Below are 19,479 nucleotides of genomic sequence, written 5' to 3'. Positions count from 1 at the left end.
TTTCCTTGTTTGAGGTGACCAAATACTTATTTTCCACCCTAATTTACGAATAAATTCTTTACAAATCCTACCATGTGGATTCATGGATTTTTTTTTCCACATTCTGTCTCTCACAGTTGAAGTGTACCTCTGGTGCAAATCCCTGACCTCTGTCATTTTAAGTGGGGGAACTTGCACAATCGGTGGCTGACTAAATACTTTTTTGCCCCACTGTATGTGTGTATGCATGTGTGAGAATGTGCATGTCTGTATGCATGTGAGTGCGTTTGTGTGAACTCCTGCCGACAAAAGGGTCCTAAAAGCAGGAAGCTTACTAAACAAGAAAAGAGAACCTTCACATAGGATGTCCCATAATAAAACACTACAGCCTCCCCCACCGTTCAACAGTCTGGGGAGGGGGTGAGAAACAAAGGAATGTCTTTGATCATGCTGCTTGAACTAAGACTTACAAATGTAAGTAACAATTTGACTCCAACAGAAAATTCACCATAAAAAATACAAGTGGCAAAAAAAATAGATATGAGCTTTGGCTGACATACTTTTATTTTTTCTGTCCTAAGCTCTATGGCCATTTCCATCACAAAAGATACAGTATATGAACCAGTGAAAATGTTAATAAAGAAAGAATGTACTTAATATACAGTACATGTATTAACTGAAAGAAGCAAAACTAAAGACCAGTTGTGGTGCAATATTCTATGTTGGGTGCTTTCAAATTATTTTCTACAAATCTTTAAACGTATTTTGAAAAAACAAATTCTGAAACCAACATGCAGCAAGTGGTGCAAATGAAAAGTAGGCTGAACGTTTTGAACACAACTGATTATTGATCAACATTCTTCTTTAATGTTGTAACATTATTCACATGCTGAAGTTATCACTAACCAAAACCTTGTCTTGCCAGGAACCAAAGCCCTTCTGCAACAGGTACGCCCGCAGCACATTCTTGGCTTCCTGGTATGGCTTTGCCATCATCTTCAGTGACCCAAAAAATATATAGTATGAATAACAGCTTGGGGTTCTTTTTAAAACAACAATTCAGCAAGTCAGGAAACGGTCATTTAAAAAAGCAGAAAATACAATAAGCTTGTGTGGTGGTTATTTTAACGTGTTTAACAGCATTTGCTTTCTATTGGATCAGTGTACAGCAGTTTACATTGCTAAAATAAAGTTTCAGATTACACAGAAGAAGGTGCTGAGTTTACCTTGGCTTCTCTGTAGGTACTTGTGGCCAGCAGGTCCGTCCTCTGAGCCTCTTTGGCCACCAACCTGAAGCGGTGCATCATCGCTGCTTTGCACAGACGGCTTGCTAGGGCAGATCCACTCTTAAAGGGAGAGCTACACACCAAATAAATAAATCAGTATGAAACTCTAGTTATGATGTTCTAATACAGCCCGAGTTGAGTCAAAAAAGGATACTGCCTATAGTTCTCAATTTATCTGGTAACATGTTAATTACATTTCCAAGTGGTCTAGTAAAAACCTTACAATAATCTGATCTTTCAATTAGTCATTTCTCGTATATTATTTAGGGTATACACCACCAGTCAAAGGTTTGGACACACATTCTCATTTAATGGTTTTTCTTTATTTTCATGACTATTTACATTGTAGATTCTCACTGAAGGCATTAAAACTACATATGAACACATGGAATTATGTAAAACAAAAAAAGCATAAAATAACTCAAAACATCCATCCATCCATTTTCTTCCGCTTATCCGGGGCCAGGTCTCAGGGGCAGCAGGCCAAGCAGAGAAGCCCAGACCTCCCTGTCCCCAGCCACCTCCTCCAGCTTATCTGGGGGAACACCAAAGTGTTCCCAGGCCAGCCGAGAGATATAATCTCTCCGGCGTGTCCTGGGTCTGCCCTGGGGCCTCCTCCCGGTGGGACATGCCCAGAAAACCTCGCCCAGGGGGCATCCTTGTCAGATGCCCAAACCACCTCAACTGGCTCCTTTCGATGTGGCGGAGCAATGGCTTTACTCTGAGCCCCTTCCAAATGGCCGAATCACCCTCTCTCTCTCTCTTTTTTTCCCCTTCTGAATTGTACTGATTTTATTGAACAATTAAAAACACAACATTGCAGCTTCAAAAAACTAGGACATTAAATCATAGACATTAATTAAAAGATGTGTATATGTGTGGTGTATTTTATCTATGCACATGAATGTTTCTACGTTAATTATACACAATTATAATACACTTCTCCGCTCATGCTTATTTAGTAATTGTGTTTGCATTCATACTGTTTCCAAGCACAATAGATGGTGTTTTCTGGGATTTTTGCCTCTCCTGCAGTACAGCCACAGTTCCCAGAGGGGTATCGCTGCTGCTCATCTTCTTCAGCAACGCCTCTACCTCCAGCTTTTTCATCCTCCTCTCGGTCTTCATTTTTCCAGACCCCTTTCCGTTGAATAGATGGAGAGCTGCCTAAAAGCTTCTTTTGGAGTGAGTTTCCGCCCAGACTCCTCCACGTACTCAATCTTGACGTCAGGCTTGCAGCCATCCTCCTTGAAGTCTTGCATGAAACCTCTGTATTCTTCTCTGCGGCTGTACTTGTCATCAAAGCCCATCTTGTCCTCAATGCACTAGTCACCATTGGGCAGGGCACCCTTTGGTGCTTTGACACGTGCTACTTTCTGCACTTGAGTGTCCAACAAACCCTTATTTTTGCACAGCAACAGTGCAGCAACGAGGCCAGAGTTGACGATGGGCTCCTCGTCCAAAATGGTGGCACAGGCTGTGGCAAAATCTGGTTGATTTTGCTCGTGATCCAGGTTAACTCCATCCAACATTCTCATCCATATCAAGAGTCTTAACCTCCAGCATCATCTTTTTCCTCCTCCTGTTCAAAGTCCATAATGTCTTCCTGGTCCTCTGTTGCCTGACAGTCCGCATGTTGGGATATCACCCAGGATTCTGCAAAACTCTGAGGTAGCATTAAAAAAAAAATGTTGTTCCTCTTGTCAGGATGGTCTTCGTTGTCATTTTTAACAAGGTTCTTAACCTGCTCTGCCACTTTCTCCCCAGAGTCTTTCAGGAGCTGCATTTGCTTCAGCTTCCTCTGCTTCTGCAGTTCCTGCTCTGCCTCATCCTCCTCAATTACAGCATGCTCAGGAGGGGTAAATTCCTCATTGTCGCTTATGTCCATTTCTGTCATCCTGATGTCGCCAGACAGCAGGTGGATTTCATGCGTCACCACCTTCTCCTCCTTCTTTACTTCTTGGTCTTCATCATTCTCCTGTTTGAGGCCTCGGCCACGTGTCCTGGAGCCAAAGTCAGAGCTGCAGGTGTCATTGAGGTGAAAGTCATCTGCAATGGATTTCTTCTCCTTCTTCCAGGTCTTCTTCACTCTATGATTTGTCTTTTTAAAGCCCACCATTTCCTGTGGTGTGTAGTACTCCGAGGTGATAGAAAGTGCAGGCATTTCCAAGGACTGGGTTCTCACCCTATCTCTAAGGGAGAGGCCAGCCATCCTTGGGAGGAAACCCATTTCCGCCGCTTGTAGTCGCGATGTCGTTCTTTCGGTCACTACCCACAGCTCGTGACCATAGGTGAGGGTAGAGGCGTAGATCGACCGGTAAATTGAGAGCTTTGCTTTTACGCTCAGCTCTCTCTTCACCACAACAGACCGGTATAGCGCCGCATCAATGCAGCCACTGCACCAATCCATCTGTCGATCTCCCGCTCCCTTTTCCCATCACTCGTGAACAAGACCCCGAGGTACTTAAACTCCTCCATTTGGGGCAGTCTCGTCCCTGACCCGGAGTGGGCACTCCACCTTTTTCCGGCTGAGGACCGTGGCCTCAGATTTGGAGGTGGTGATTCTCATTCCCACTGCTTCACACTCGGCTGCGAAGCGTTCCAAGGCGAACTGGAGGCCATCACCTGATGAAGCCAACAGGACCACATCATCTGTGAAAAGCAGAGATGAGATCCTGAGACCACCAAAGTGAAAGCCTTCCGCCACTTGGCTATGCCTAGAAATTCTGTCCATAAAAATTATGAACAGAATCATTGACAAAGGGCAGCCCCTGGCGGAGCCCATCACCCACCAGGAATGAGTCCAACTTATTGCCGGCTATGCAGAACAAGCTCTTGTAATGGTCGTATAAGGACTGAATGGCCCGTAGCAATGACACCCCATACTCCCGGAGCACCCCCCACAGGACCACCTGAGGGACACTGTCGAATGCCTTCTCCAAGTCCACAAAACACATGTAGACTCAAAACATGTTTTATATTTTAGATTCTTCAAAATAGCCATCCTTTGCTTTGATTACTGCTTTGCACACTCTTGGCATTCTCTTGATGAGCTTCATGAGGTAGTCACCTAAAATGGCTTTTCAATAGTCTTGAAGGAGTTCCCAGAGGTCACAAGAACTTGTTGGGCATTTTTGCCTTCACTCTGTGGTCCATCTGATGCCAAACCATCTCGATTGAGTTTAGGTCAGGTGACTATGGAGGCCAGGCCATCTGGTGCAGCACTCCATCACTCTCCTTCTTGGTCAAATAGCTCTTACACAGCCTGGCGGCGTGTTTGGAGTCATTTTCCTGTTGAAAAATAAATTATGGTACAACTAGTGTGACTTCAATTTTGAATAAATCCCCAACAGTGTCACTAGCAAAGCACCCCCACACATTGACACCTGTTCCAGCATGCTCCGCAGTGGGAACCATGCATTTGGAAACCATCCGTTCACCTTTTCTGTGTCGCACAAAGACACAGCGGTTGGACCCAAAGATCTCAAATTTGGGCTCATCAGACCAAAGCACAGATTTCACTGGTCCATGCGTTTCTTGGCCCAAACATATCTGTTATTACTTTTTCTTAGTAATGGTTTCTTAGCAGCATTTTTACAACAAAGACCTGATTCGTGCAGTCTCCTCTGAACAGTTGATGTAGAGATGTGTCTGCTACTGGCATTTATCTGGGCTCTCATCTGAGGTGCTGTGGTTTCTGAGGCTGGTGACGCGGATGAATTTATCCACAGCAGCAGAGGTGACTCTTGGTCTTCCTTTCCTGGGACAGTCCTCATGTTAGCTAGTTTCATCATAGCACTTGATGGTTTTTGCAGCTGCACTTGGGGACACATTCAAAGTTTTTGCAATTTTCCAGACTGACTAACCTTCAGTTCTTAAAGTAATGATGGATTGTATGGGCTCAAATTGTGGTCATAAATATGTTGTACCTGTAAATCAAATGCGTATTTAGCTGATTGGTTCTTGCCATAATATGAAATTATAACAGTTATCAAATAGGGCTGTTCACTTTGTACCAACCTGACTTCTGCCCAACACAACTGATGGTCCCAAACCCATTAAGACGGCAAGAAATTACACAAATTAATCCTGGCAAGGAAAACTTCTGAAGCGAAAACTATTTCAGGTGACCACATCATGAAGCTCACTAACAGGCCAAGGGTTTGCAGCACTGTCAACAAAGCAAAGGGTGGCTACTTTCAGTAATCTAAAATATCACATATACTCAGAGTTATTCATGATTTCTTTCTTTGCTACACAATTCCATATATCTTGTTTTATATTTGATGTCTATATCTACAATCTAGAAAGTAGCATAAATAGAGAAAAACCATTAAATGAGAAGGTGTGTCCAAACTTTTCACTGGTAGCGTATTATTTTAAGATGCTTCATTTTAAAAGTATAACTAAAATAAAGCATATAAAAATAAGTATCAAACCCCAAAACCCCTCAATTCTCCCAACTTCCTATACAGTGATTCTTACTCCTCTATGGTCTTGCCCTCCAGACCATCCACAACTTCCAGGGAGCTGTCTCCCTCGCTCCAGTTGATACCGTAGGTCAGCTGGTTACCGCCTGCATGACTGGAAGCCGCAGATGGCACCAGGCTAATGTGAGGCCTCATCATGCAATAGAACATGGGCAGCTTGGAGGTGATGCCCTCTACACGCTGGCTGACAGACATCTCCATGCCACGAATTTCACTACAGTCAGAGTCACCTGCAAGGTTGATTTAAAGTTACAAGACACAGAATCATATGTAGTTTCCTTCAGTTAGTGGTATCATTTTTTTATGACTAATCTTGCTGCAATCTGCAATTGTGAAGGTGTTTGACTTTGTTTGCTGCAAATATAGAGTATAACTCATTTTGGAGTTTCCCCATCCCTTACATACTGAATCAATGTGGTCAAAGTCATTATGATTATGAAAAAGGAGAGGAAGGAAGAAAATTATTACTTTACCTTTGTAAAAATAACTTGGAAACTTGAGGATACACTACTGTGACATAGTGATACATTGTCAAAAGGACAACTTGGGGAATTTGTCAACTGTTTTTCACCTGCCTAAAAGCAGGTGCATACATTGATCTTATGTAGGGTTACACAAAGTTACAGAAGGAATTGTATGAGTATGAAATGTAGAGCCATCAGTTTGTTTCTTTGCCACATATAGTGGAACCCCGACTTACGAATACCCGGTTTCACGAAAAATTCAAGCTACGAAGGCACTGAATGGCAATATTTCTGCCTGTGTTACGGCAAAATGCCCGAGTAACGAAATCCGCTGGCTCTGATTGGCTGAGCCTACAATGCCCACAATGCCTTCTGAATCGTGTGACAACCCCTTGGCTTCCGTACTTGAGCTTCGCTGTTCCACTTGAACGACGTATTGTTGTTCTAGTTAGCAATTAGCCTATCGTTCAGCATCGCCTCACTCAAAACGCGCAATGGGTGCTTCGACTTAGGAAAATTTTCGACTTAGGAAAGACCCTCAGGAACGAATTAATTTCGTAAGTCGGGGTTCCACTGTACTTTTAAATGACAGCAGGTACTACACTAAGATCTGTCTTGGAAAAACAATTTGTCCTATCTTTTTATGATGTGAAGTACACCCTAATAGAGTCCTCCCAGCCCTGAAATGAAATGAATCTTTAAGATGCTTGCTCTATTCCATTTTAAATTGGGACTGTGTGAGAGACTAGTGCTTTGTAAAAACTTTGTGAAATGACAAAAGCACAAGAACTGTGTTCATATCACTATTAACGGCACAAATGAAGACGTCTAGCATTCACCCACACTGTCTAACCCAGTGCCAACGTGGAGTGATTCTACTGGTGTATTTGAACTTGGTGGTGATGCACTTTTGCATAATGATAAAAAATAAATAAATAAAAATAAGAAAACAAAAAAAACAAAAAAACAGGGTCTCTCATTTGCTACCTCCTCATATTTTGGAAAAGGTAACAAATACAGGGTGATTCCCAACTACCCTTAAGGAGCATGACTGATTTTATTACTTGCCTATGAGGATGCTGTGGACATAGATGGGCTCGATAAAGTGGCTAAGCAAGGCTCCCTGGTATCCAAGGACCTGCCACTGAGTGATCTTGTCTGTTGTGGACATGCTGACAACTTTGGAGTTAGAGTGATCAAGGAGTGATGAGAAAACCGAGAACACCTTTAAAAGAAAGTACACCTTTATACTTATGCATCAACACAGATACAGGTGAATCATTTAGGTGTTCAGCAGATAAAAGAAATTAAACAACACCTTGCCCTCCACAGACAGGTGTAGGCTGATCTCGTTGTTAACTTGCCATGCTGACATGGAGAGTGGGTTCAGGCGCCTGCAAATTAAGCAGAAAGGTGAGAAAAATATTTCTGACCTTGAATAAGATCTTTAGAGATATTATTTAGAGATATATCTTTCAAGATGTTATTCAAACTTCTATAACCCGAACTGTTTAAACTGAAGTTCTAATTAATTTAACTCTTAACCAACATCACTCACAGATAGCTGACATCAGGTTCTTCATGGACCACGTTTCAGCCGCATTCCAAAAACCAATGCAAGCTGCACTCGCACACTCTGGTATTATCTTGGGTGCCTTTTGTTATGCTAACCTATGCTTCCTAGTGTCCTCTCTTGTGACTTAATGACATCCGTTTATCTCACAAGTAACTAATATCCAGTCTTTAAGTCTGACGTCATTAGCCCTGTGTGGGCCCAAACTTCGCTGAAGGTCCCTAAGTCACACGATCACTGCGGCATCACAGAGTTAAAAACTGTCTAAATCCTTTCATCTGTAATAAAATGATCAGCGTTGCTGCTCTACCAGGTGTAACAATTACATTTAACATCCAGGCATCCATGAAAACCAAATTTATGAAATTTTACGGAGTTAGAAGTTAGCAGGACGTTAGCTTGCTAGATTCCATCTAAATATAATATACCATGTTCTCACTGAGGGATTTCCGAATCAAATTAAGATGTACAGCTCTGCTATCATTTCCGACATAAATGAAGACAGGAAAGTAGACAGCAGTGACGTTTGTAGGGTTATATAATGATGTGCTACGTGATCGCTAGCGACACAGCTATGTTAGCATAATATAAACAGTGAAGCTGAAGGATGAATGCCAAATTTTTTCCACTCCATAAAAGTTAACGTGATGGTTGCTGAAGGTTCGGGACAAATGCAGTCACATGGCAGGATGCTGACCACACCGAACAGACCGAACTTCAGTCGGGAGAACAACTGAGATAATCCATCCATAATACAAGGTTAGTTATTAATATACTGCTGCATGGGCTGGTCTGTAGTTACATCGTAAGGTTTTAAAAAGTGAGCTTTAAAATGATTAGCGGTAATAAAACCAGAGAGGCCGACAGTGATCGGTGACTGTTTTTAGGGGCTTGTTGAGATCAAAAAGAACAAGATACAAAGCATGAAAACGTAAAAAACACAAAAGCCTTATTAAACGTGGAGTAGTTTGGGCACGGAAGCAGGATTCATCACGTCATCACTTAAAGACTGGATTGTTTAAAACTGATTTATCAGTATATGGTATGATATCAAGGTATGTCAGCTTCACATTTCTCTCTTTTATAATTTTGCTAGTGTAAACTAAGAAGCAAGAATTAGAGTGAGTGAGGAAAGTGAGCAGACATGTTACCATAATGAAAAGCACCCCCGAAATTTGCTTTGCTCATCTTTGTTTTGCGTTTTGGTGGGTGGAGAGGCATAAATATGTGGGAGGTTCAATCAAATGTGGTAACACGAAGTGAGTTTCAGGTATTTTAGTGGAAAATGTGTGTTAGACTTTGAGCTAAGCATACATGTCTCAGAGCTGTACTGCTTTTGCTGCATCAATCTGCTGCCAACTGCACTGTCAATAGCACAAATTGATAAAAAACTGGGATTTGATCATCATCCAACCTCATACAGATACATGTTAATGTGCTTTAACTAGAAACACTCAGTCAACTATTAAAGTTCATGCCTTTTTTTTTTTTTTAGCATTTTCTGCTCAGCACTGTTGAAGAAATAGATCCAAGTCTTGTTTTCTGACAGTTTACCGGGATGGTGCATGTGCATAAAGATTCTGGTATTCGGGGAGTTTAACAACCCAGAACCACATACATTTATGAAAAAGCACAATAGGATAGTAGGGGAGTACAATCAGTGGGGATATGTTAACAGCGAGCGCACTACCCACTAACATTTGTCTCCATTCATCCACATTAAACAAAAACAAATAGTAATACATCAAGAAGCAATAAATGTGGGGTGACAAGAGCAAAAACTTGATTGATGTGACGTGATTGGGTTTTTGTTTTTTTTTACCTCTTAAAATAATTTTCACCTGTGGACTGATCAAAATGTATTATTACTCTATAACCATTTAAGACAGAGGTGTCCAACTCTAGGCCTCAAGAGAGGGTGTCCTGGAGTTTTTAAAATGTGTCCTTGATCCAACACAGCTGATTTAAATGGCTAAATTACCTCCTCAACATGTCTTGAAGTTCTCCAGGGGCCTGGTAATGAAATAATCATTGATTCAGGTGTGTTGACCCAGCATAATATCTAAAATCCGCAGAACACCAGTCCCTAAGGCCTGGAGTTGGACACTTCTGATTTAAGATTTATGAAAATAAGTTCTTGCCTGTGAGTTTTCAGAAATGGTTCATGTGAACAGATTCTTATCTACATCATCAAAATAATGTTATATATAATAAACTTTATTTTTTTAGTCACGTTTCAAAACTAAACTCTGCCTCCTAAGTATAACAAATCTTTTAGTATGAGATTTCCATACAGCCATTAGACTTGGGCCGTATATGTTCCTCTTTCAGTCCATTAAATCACTGCTATTATCAGGACCAGGTCAAATATGACATAACTGCAGCCTCTGGCTGGAAAAGCACTGCACCTGACACAGTGTTAATTATGTATTGGTATTTTTCCTATATTAAACTGAGTATGAGTAAACTGCTAAACTGAGTGAGATGAGTAAGCCAATATTAAAAAGGTCATTATTATGCCAGAGCCTGTGTAAACCATTTCAGGTTCATGCTGTGTGTTTCAGTCATTACTACAAAGATGGGTAAGAAGCAAAAAAAATCTGCTAAAATGTAGGCAACATATTTTTGTTCACCTGTTTTCAAAAGCGAGAGAGAAGAGGCGTTAAAGGAAATGAACTTCTGTGGGGTTAAGCTGATAAGCACTTACAGTTTGGAAGGGATCTGCGCAGCACCCTTTGGCAGTTGGTTGACATAGAGGTGAAGAGTTATACCACTCTTCAGGCTGAGGAAGCTGCTGCTGCTGCTTTGCTGGAAGATTGACTTCTGAGTGAGATTTGCATTTTTGCTGAAAAACATCAGCAGGTGCCGGTACAGGAACCTGCCAACAAGGAGATATTACTTATTCTGTGCAAAGTGGCCATAGATCTATGTAGTAACATTTTTTAAAAGTGAAAATCTGCAATATCACTAAATCTTGAAGTTAAAGCTACTATACTGACCCATTTGAGCATAATGTGAGGTTTGCTGTAGTTAGCTTACTTTAAGGTCTCCAAAAGACAAAGAAATACACAAGCAACATGTTTGCCCGCAGACCTCAAAACATTGCTTTCAGAGATCTCTTAACATTTAAACAGGAAATAAAGCCAGCCATTGTCAGACACATTTGCACATAAGCTCTTTATACATGATAGTCATTAATCTCTATATATTCAGAAATGATAACGATTTCAAATTAAAAGTCTGCTAGAATTTTAGTGGACAAAACATATTAACTGAAAACATTTGCAATCAGCCTATACCAAAGTAGGTCAGGACACACAAATGAAACCTTAAAAAAGGGAATGATTATATTTGATTGTATTAATGAACATGATTAACCCTTTAAGACCTACCATAGAACCAAGTCTGCCAGAGCTTATCGTTATATTTTACATGCTGCAGTCCCATTTCTGGGAGCATTTCAATTGCTATACATCAATACAACCATTATAGCCCACATTTTAATAATATGTATGCATTAAGTCCATAGCAACTACATAAATTACAAAAAAGTGCAATACACTACAAAAAAATCAAAAATTGTTTTGTTTTTTTGTGTCTTTTTACATATATTTCTAGTTAGAGAAATTTAAGATTTAAGAAAAATAGTTTCCAACAAGAGGAAATTTATTTTGAGTGTCTTCATAGTTTTATTTTTGAGATACACCGATTTTTTATATACTGCAGGAAAAACGAAAATAAATATTATAATGCAAATTTGCAAAAAAAAAAAAAAAAACCCCAAAAAAACCAGCATGTGCACCAAAATAAACTATTTCCAGCAGTGCAATTTGAGTTCTAAGCATCACAGAAACTATTCAGAAAAGCATGAAGTCAAACATGACTTATAAAAACACCAGTATAGGCTTATAAGGCCCCGAAGGTAAAAAATAAAATTTTCTGTGAAAACGACGTCACTTCCGGTTTCGGGCCATGCGATAGTTCGCCCTGACGTCTATTCCAACATAGGAAGTGTTATGAACAGCTGATCGGATCGGCAAAGCCTGTTTCTGGAGCTTGTTGCTGCAAGTGCTTTTTATGCAATTTTTGCAAAGCTGCATGTGGAAGGAAACCGTGACTTAGGACAAGCTGATGGCATAAGATGTAAGTACAACTCCTCCGGTTTCATATGCAAAAAAAAATGATTGTGCTAGCTTACGTGGTTCCGGTTCTATAGTGCTTTAAAACTAGTTACGCAAAACGGAGCGTGCCCACTCCGACCGGCTTTAAAGGGTTAATGACCTTCCATGAATCGCTACTTTATCGTGGTGGAGCAGAGTCCCAGGGATCCCAGGGGCTATGTTATCTTACCTATCAGCGGGTCTCCCATGGCAAATCCTGGGTGAGGGATTAGACAAAGAGTGATTCAAAAAACCCCAGGAGGAGAAGACCCAGGGAAGAGTTCACTCAGGGTTACAGATCTGGGGAGGGTGCCAGAGGGTGAGCGACTGGTGGCCAGGCCTTAGACCATGGGGCCGGGTCGGGTGCAGCCTGAAAAAGGGACATGGGCCCCCCTCCTGTAGGCCCACCACTTGCAGGAGGCGCTGTAGGGGTGGATGTCCAAAACTAGCGACCAGGACATGGAAATTAGCGTTCTCCGAAGGGTGACTGGCCTCTCCCTTAGAGAGAGGAGTTCAGCCATCCAGGAGGGGCTCAGAGTAGAGCCGCTACTCCTCCACATCAAAAGGAGCCAGTTGAAGAAGTTAAATTGGCTCCAAGGAATGCTTGGTGTTACCCCAGACAAGAATGAGGAGGTGGGTGTGGAGAAGGAGGTCTGGGCTTCTCTGCTTAGGCTGCAGCCCGTGACCTGGCTTCAGCTAATTAGAAGAAGACTGATGTATGGATGGATGTATTAATGAACATCATCTACAATCTACACGCACATTGTAAGTTGGGGACCAAACGTATACTCTGGATTTGCTGGTTGAAGAGTATAAGTTAGTGTAAAGCACACTTTTGGGCTTTTTATTTTTTTTAATAAAGTTAGTTTTTTATTAAACCGCAAAAAAGTGGTAAAGACAAGTGAAGTGAGCTAAGAGATTAGCTCTGGTATTATTGACTTGCATCTGTGTCTAAATAACCATCATTGATAAATAGGAAAATGGTAAATGGACTGGTTCTTATATAGCGCTTTTCTACTCTGAGCCCTCAAAGTGCTTTATACATTACGACATTTTAAGAACACGAGAGTTAAGTGTACATGTATCCACTTAAACTGCTGTGTTGTACTGAGGTTAGAATGAATCATCTTTGGTTTAGTATGTTCCATTAGACAAACAATTACCGTTAGAGGTCTATTTATATCTACAAAAACCACAAGGTAAATGAAAAATATTTTTAACCAGAGTCTATAGCTGTAAAATATTAGATTTAGATAAACAGTGTGCAAAATATTTATTGGAGTAAAACAATCGATTACCACTGTTGAGAAAATGTTACAAATTATGATATTGATATTGTTGACATCACTCAGCCACGACATAATATCACAAGTAATTAGTGATTATATTATATTTTATTACATTGCAATGCATATAATATAACATTACAACATATAACTAATGGGTATTTTAAAAATCAGGTTTCAAATTTGCATGGGAAAAAAAAATACTGCTTTCATTTTTCCATCATGGTATAAAGTGGAGAAAACCATTTGCTATAACGTGACATGACACATAAAAAAATATGGGTCATGGTTGCAACAAACCTCATAAGAGATCTTCTTGCTGTGACAACTGCGTGTGAATCATGCACAATCCTCCCGTTCGATGAGATACTCTCTTTTGTATTAAAATTACCAGTCCCAAGAGCAACCACTTCATATCCATTGGCTAGAGAAAGACAAAAGTGTGAGGAGAGGTAAATACAACATATTTACCTGATAGCCACTCAACATATCATTCTATAACATTTATATAACTCATGTCTGTTTCAGTTTCCTTAACAAAAGTATTGTTGTTCTATCTATAGCTACAGTTTTTTATCCATGAGAGAATTTTGTGCGAGTCACCATTAAATAAGGAATTAAATTTTTAAAAAGTACTCCAGGCCTGCCAAAAACAGCTCACTGAGCAGGTTTTTCCTTTCCTATTGATTGTTAAAGTTCAACTGGATTTTGAGGTATGCTTTGGGTTACTGCTGTGTTATAAAAACAGTCATTGGCTGTCACACAGCACTAAGGCATAACATGACATGACCAGACCTATACCAATCAGCTGAAAATTCCAGTTTGGTGGGGAGAGTAAAAACAGCAACACTGCATTTTTTTTCTTCACACATACAGCTGTTATTTTCTGTGTATCTTATCTCCATATAGTACCTGTTTCCAAAGGACTCTGACAGAAGATGTCTCTTTGCTTACTTTACACACTGGAATTCTTTCAATATATATTTTGGCTTTTACTCTGTCATCTTAAAGAAGAAATTCCAAGCTGGATGATTTTGATAACTTCCGTGCTCTTACATATCATTTAACTCTTCTTTAAAGACCTTGGTCTGAGGAGCTTGAGATAATTAAGAATTTATCAGTACCTGATAAATGCTACCAGCTGACAGCTGTTCAAAAGTTAAATGAACAATGTTTGTCTTCCCACTAAAGAAAAAAAAACAAAAAAAAAAAACACACAAAACATTTCCGTACAATAAACTAAATGTTTTATCTCCCATCCCTACAAAATCCTGTCATCCCCTGTACAGATTCTTCAATAAATACAGTTTTTGTCTAACCTGTCAAGTTCTCTTTTCTCTAGGACGATGTCAGGAAGTGTCTTTGGCTCTAATATTTGTACGCTATACAGTAAATCAAAGCTATTGTATTTCAATGAATTGTTTTTGTGCAAATCCAGCACTTAAAACTACACTATACTGAAAGTAATGTTGTACAATAATCTTAGAAATTAGATAACAGCAGTTGCTTATAGGACTAATTTACACTGCAAGGAATTAAAAAAAACAAAAAAAAAAACTGTCACTATATTCAAGATGAAGATTTAAATCAAGCATTCTAAAATCTTTTTTCTACTAACAGACTGGTTACCATCTATCGTTCTTACTTTGAGGTCTCACTTACAAGTCTGAAGAATGAATGCTGCTGTGGTGACTCCACATCCGGAGAACTCTGGGTGACTATTCATCAGTTTCGTGAGCTGATCCCTGACAGCATGTGGAATCTGCAGATTGACAAATGGCTTCCTTTCTGTACAACAGGTGAGATAAAGAAAACGACAGGTCTTCAACTTATTCATTTGTCAGTTCATTGTCTTTCCACGTGTCAGTGCAAACAACAGCCATCTCAAGGCTCTTCACATTTTAACATATACTGTAAGCTCTAAAATGTTAGATACTGCCCGAGCAACCACTTGATAACAAAGGGAAGAAAGAATTCCCTTTTAACCGGAAGAGACCTCTAACAGGACACGGCTCAGTAAAGAGCATAAAGTGGCTAAAAATAATAAATAGGACAAAACACAAACTATGAGAGAAAGAAAAAAAGTGCATCACAGGAGGTCCACCAGCAGCCTGAACTTGTAGCAGCTTAGTGAATACAAACACAGCATTTTCGAGCCATCATCATATCAGTGAGAGGTTTTCTAACTATAAGATGGAGTAGTTTGGTAAGCTGCTTAAAACCCAGAGGGAATAAGTACTTGATGCCTCCTATGGAGATGTAGAGGAACTTTCACTAACATCTGTTTCAGCTCAGCTAAAACAAGGACAGACATAGGAAATCTTCAACGCCTGTACTCATTTATTAGATTTTTACTTAAGTTCATTATTGTATCCAGATTTGTATTCATAAAAACTCTTTTAAAGATACCTTTTCCATTTTTATTTAAATGTACTCATTTTTGTGTGTACATTGTGACTTGTTGAGCTATTTTGCCTTTTCATTTAGTATTTTCTTTGTTGACCTATGATATTTTGTCATTGGTTGTATTTACTACTTTGACACACTAATTTCCCTACTTTGGTAGTTAATTAAAAAGTACAGCTTATCTAATCTCATCTTATGCAAGGCTAGCTCATGGTTGTGTGCCCCTGAGCTAGCCTGACTATTAGCCTCTTCTTTTTCCTGTAGCTTTCTTAAGCTTCTTCTTCTATTTTCAATTTAAATGTACTCCTTTTGTATAATATTTAACTCACTCAGCTATTTGTCTTGTCATATTGCATTCTCTTTATTGACCTACGATATTTTATTTAAGCTATCTTGTCACATGTTGTGTTTACATTTATGGCTGTTGTCAAAGTAATTTCCCTACTTCGTTGATAAATAAGGTAGAGGTTATCTAATCAGATCTTGAGGGATTGTTCAGGGACAGACGTTCCAGTAGTGAGTAGTGTTATCAAAAGGGAAACATGAAGTAATTGTGAAAGTAGACAGTGTGTTTGTCCCCCAAATTGAAACCAAGGACTTGTTCAAAAGGACCTGCTCTCATTACAAAGTATTTAAATAACCAAGATATGACTAGATAAGTAAAATGAATCATATGACTAAATTTGTCTCTGACCTTCAAATTAAACATTGCTGTTGTACTTTAGCAGACAAAATCTATAAGGCAGGAATGATATCGCATAAATGACATGCATGCATCAGCAGTGTACACCCAATCCAGCTCGCCAGTCTATTGCAGGGCTCACACAGAGGCAGAAAACCATACACAAACACAATCACACCCTAAGGCCAATTATGAATTGCCAGTTAAACTAAGACACACGTCTTTGGACAGTGGGAAGAATCAGGGTACCCAGAGAGAACACCCAAGCATGGGGAGAACATGTAAACTCTACATACAAAGGCCCCAGCTGGCCGGACGACTGCCCTGACTATATCTATACCTATCCTAAGTCATAATGTATATCCCTAACTCTATCCAACATAATCATCCTTAACACTTAGCCAGACCAATGTGATGGCAATGCCAAAGACAAAAAAAAAAGGTTATTGCACTCTTAAAAAATAAAATGTCAGTGGTCTCAAATCAAATTATGCAACAATAAAATATGGTCTGTGTGCTACGTATACAGATGTGTTCAAAATATTACTGTTAGTGTCATTTACTACAAAATATGCAAACAGAGAGGTAACAAGTCAGTCAAAGAATATAAAATCCAGAATTACCGAGCATGGCTCTACGAGCATGGCTATCAGAAATGGCGGGCTCCTCTTTCACTGGCAAAGGTGCAGGTACATCCAAGGCTAAAGCAGGCAAAGAAGTGAATGAAATGTAAAATGTTTAAATGTGCATTTTTAATGTTGCCAAATTAATTGTCAAAAATCGGTGGTAAGACTGGCTCGAAGAACATTTACAGCCTTACATTTACTTAATGTACAATAAAAATAAATAAATAAATGTAGCAAAAAGCTGTGTTAAATGGTGTATCCAATATTAACAACAACCGCAACAACCAACATCATAAATACTGTAAAAAAGTAACATGTGCATCTCAGAGTCTGCAGAACAAACACTTTATTTTCATCAAATACTAACATGATGCTTCAGGAAGTGCAGATTTCAGACTCTCCAGGGTGGGCTGGAGATCCTGAAAAGCGAGCTCCGCTGCATTCAGACGAGCCTCCTTCTTTGTTACCCCTATACCAGTCTTGTACTGTACTCCATCGATCACAGCGCAAAAGGCAAAATAAAGCCCTGTTGTACTGGCTAATAAAGAAAAAACAGGAAAAAGTCATGAATTTTACTACAATCATACCCCAACATCTGGCTGACATCTTCTCTGTCAGCCACTGTGCATAACAAGAAGTCACAATTTGTGAAGATCCTTCAGTTTGTATCCAGTCTGAAATGACATCAGCCTCTAATGACTTAGCCTCTGGCACAATACCTTAATTTCTTGAACAACAGTTTTTTTCTCTTTCTTTGTATAAAGGGGTAAATAACAAAAGGAAAAAAAATCTAGCATAGACCTGATCTTGTGATTGCATTATAAATAAAAAAATAAACTGCATTATTCTAATGTATTTCCAAGTTCACTTCTTACTTGAAAGACCTTAAAACATTGCTGCTTTTACCTCAAAGATAAAAACAGTAATATATAATGATAGAATACAGCTATGTATTCTATCATTATAAACAACGCCATGTGGCATTGTAAAGCTGTCTGAATAGATTATGTGAAGACGTCTTCATAGATGTTGTTAAAGATTTTAGATCTGTATTTGAATGGCACCAGCATGCTCGGAAGATTTACCTGGGGCTACTGTCTCCTTCATTTCCAGATGGAACTGCAAAGTCTGGGCAAGCTGATGGAGCAAAGATATAGCATTTGTCTCTCCATTCCTGTATCTGGCAATCAGTGTTTTAGGAGAGACTTTTGGTCTTCCATCATGACCTTAGTAGGGAAAACACGAAAAAGCAGATTCAAATTTTAAACCCATATAGATTCTATTTGGAAACCTGCAACAGAAACCACAACTTAAAGGGGTTGAAACATTGATTATCTGGAGCACTGTGGGAGCTGTATCTGGAGTAGATTAACTTCTCAAACCTACCAGGTTTAAAAGTGCTTTTCACTTGCTGATCAAAACCTGTATTCATGTTAGATGGTGATCGGGTTGGTCCTGATGTCGTTGGCAAATTCTTCTTGAGAATTTGTTCAATACAAGTTCCTCTGGAACCCCCAAATGATCCACCAGTTCGATACATCCTGCCAAATTTCACCAGTTCTGAAAAGAGGAGAACAGCACTGTTTGACTTAAAGCCATGTCTTATCAACCACATTTATCTGAACAAATAAAGTTTAAAGGGTTCACTTATAGCAGGGGTCTCAAACTCCAGTCCTCGAGGGCTGGTGTCCTGAAACTTTTCCATGTGTCCCTGTTGCAACACACCTGAATAGAATTAGTAGGTCACTAGCAAGACTCTATAGAACTTGACTGCATGCTGAGGTGGTAATTCAGCCACTTGATTCATGCTACAGCATCTCATGAGTGAATGAACATGATGGTGGAATGAAAATACTTTTAGAGGTACATTTTTCCAAACACTTACATTTACTTAAATTTACTTGAGTAGGGTTCGAGGTTGCCAGATAAGCATGAAGTAAAGTTCTATACCCTTGCTAATGACCTACTAATTTTATTCAGGTGTGTTGTGGTGTTCAGGACACGGGTCCTTGAGGACTGGAGTTTGAGACACCTGCTTTAAAGGTTTTAAATGCAGAAAGTTCCCAGTCTTTAGGCACTTTGCTACCAGCAGCCTGTTACAAAAGCTCACGGTTTGTTTCTTTTTGTTTTGGTTGAAACTATGGACAATTTCAAAGAGCTGACAACAGTTTGACAAACATACAATAGTTTTACACCTACAAGGTGATTTCCAAAGAGCTATTAACTAGAGATGGCACGATACCACTTTTTTATGTCCGATACCGATACCGATATCATAAATTTGGATATCTGCCGATACCGATATGAATCCGATATAGTGTTTTTTAATCAACAAAACTATTTTTTAAATATCTTGCTGCATTTTGTATAAGTTCATATTCAAGTTTAAAACAACAACTACACTAAAGCTATTCTGTTATACCTGTATGCAAAAAAATTTTTTTTCATAGTTCAGCAATACTGATCAATCTAATAAACTTAAACCTACACCATCCTCCCTATTCTGGTATTTTAAAGAGTACTTAGC

The 19,479-nt window shown here is 39.5% G+C and overlaps 1 protein-coding gene across 1 annotated transcript in view; it reads right to left on the bottom strand.

Annotated features, from left to right (window-relative positions):
- Positions 1–823: 823 nt before the first annotated feature.
- adad1 (adenosine deaminase domain containing 1 (testis-specific)) overlaps positions 824–19,479 on the bottom strand; it is a 21,073-nt gene continuing 2,417 nt past the window's right edge. The window contains exons 2-13 of the mRNA XM_013909153.1: positions 18,339–18,512; positions 18,038–18,178; positions 17,320–17,490; positions 16,950–17,027; positions 14,901–15,026; positions 13,539–13,662; positions 10,500–10,670; positions 7,538–7,613; positions 7,288–7,444; positions 5,751–5,985; positions 1,206–1,338; positions 824–975 (exon numbers count right to left, since the gene is read on the bottom strand). Coding sequence (XP_013764607.1) covers positions 862–975; positions 1,206–1,338; positions 5,751–5,985; positions 7,288–7,444; positions 7,538–7,613; positions 10,500–10,670; positions 13,539–13,662; positions 14,901–15,026; positions 16,950–17,027; positions 17,320–17,490; positions 18,038–18,178; positions 18,339–18,492 — 1,680 coding nt within the window. The 5' untranslated portion in view covers positions 18,493–18,512 and the 3' untranslated portion in view covers positions 824–861. The remainder of the gene's footprint in view (positions 976–1,205; positions 1,339–5,750; positions 5,986–7,287; positions 7,445–7,537; positions 7,614–10,499; positions 10,671–13,538; positions 13,663–14,900; positions 15,027–16,949; positions 17,028–17,319; positions 17,491–18,037; positions 18,179–18,338; positions 18,513–19,479) is intronic.

Source organism: Pundamilia nyererei, unplaced genomic scaffold, assembly GCF_000239375.1.
Source record: "Pundamilia nyererei isolate P.nyererei 1_Seehausen unplaced genomic scaffold, PunNye1.0 scaffold00020, whole genome shotgun sequence".
NCBI lineage: Eukaryota > Metazoa > Chordata > Actinopteri > Cichliformes > Cichlidae > Pundamilia > Pundamilia nyererei.
This window is presented reverse-complemented; position numbering and strand designations above follow the sequence as displayed.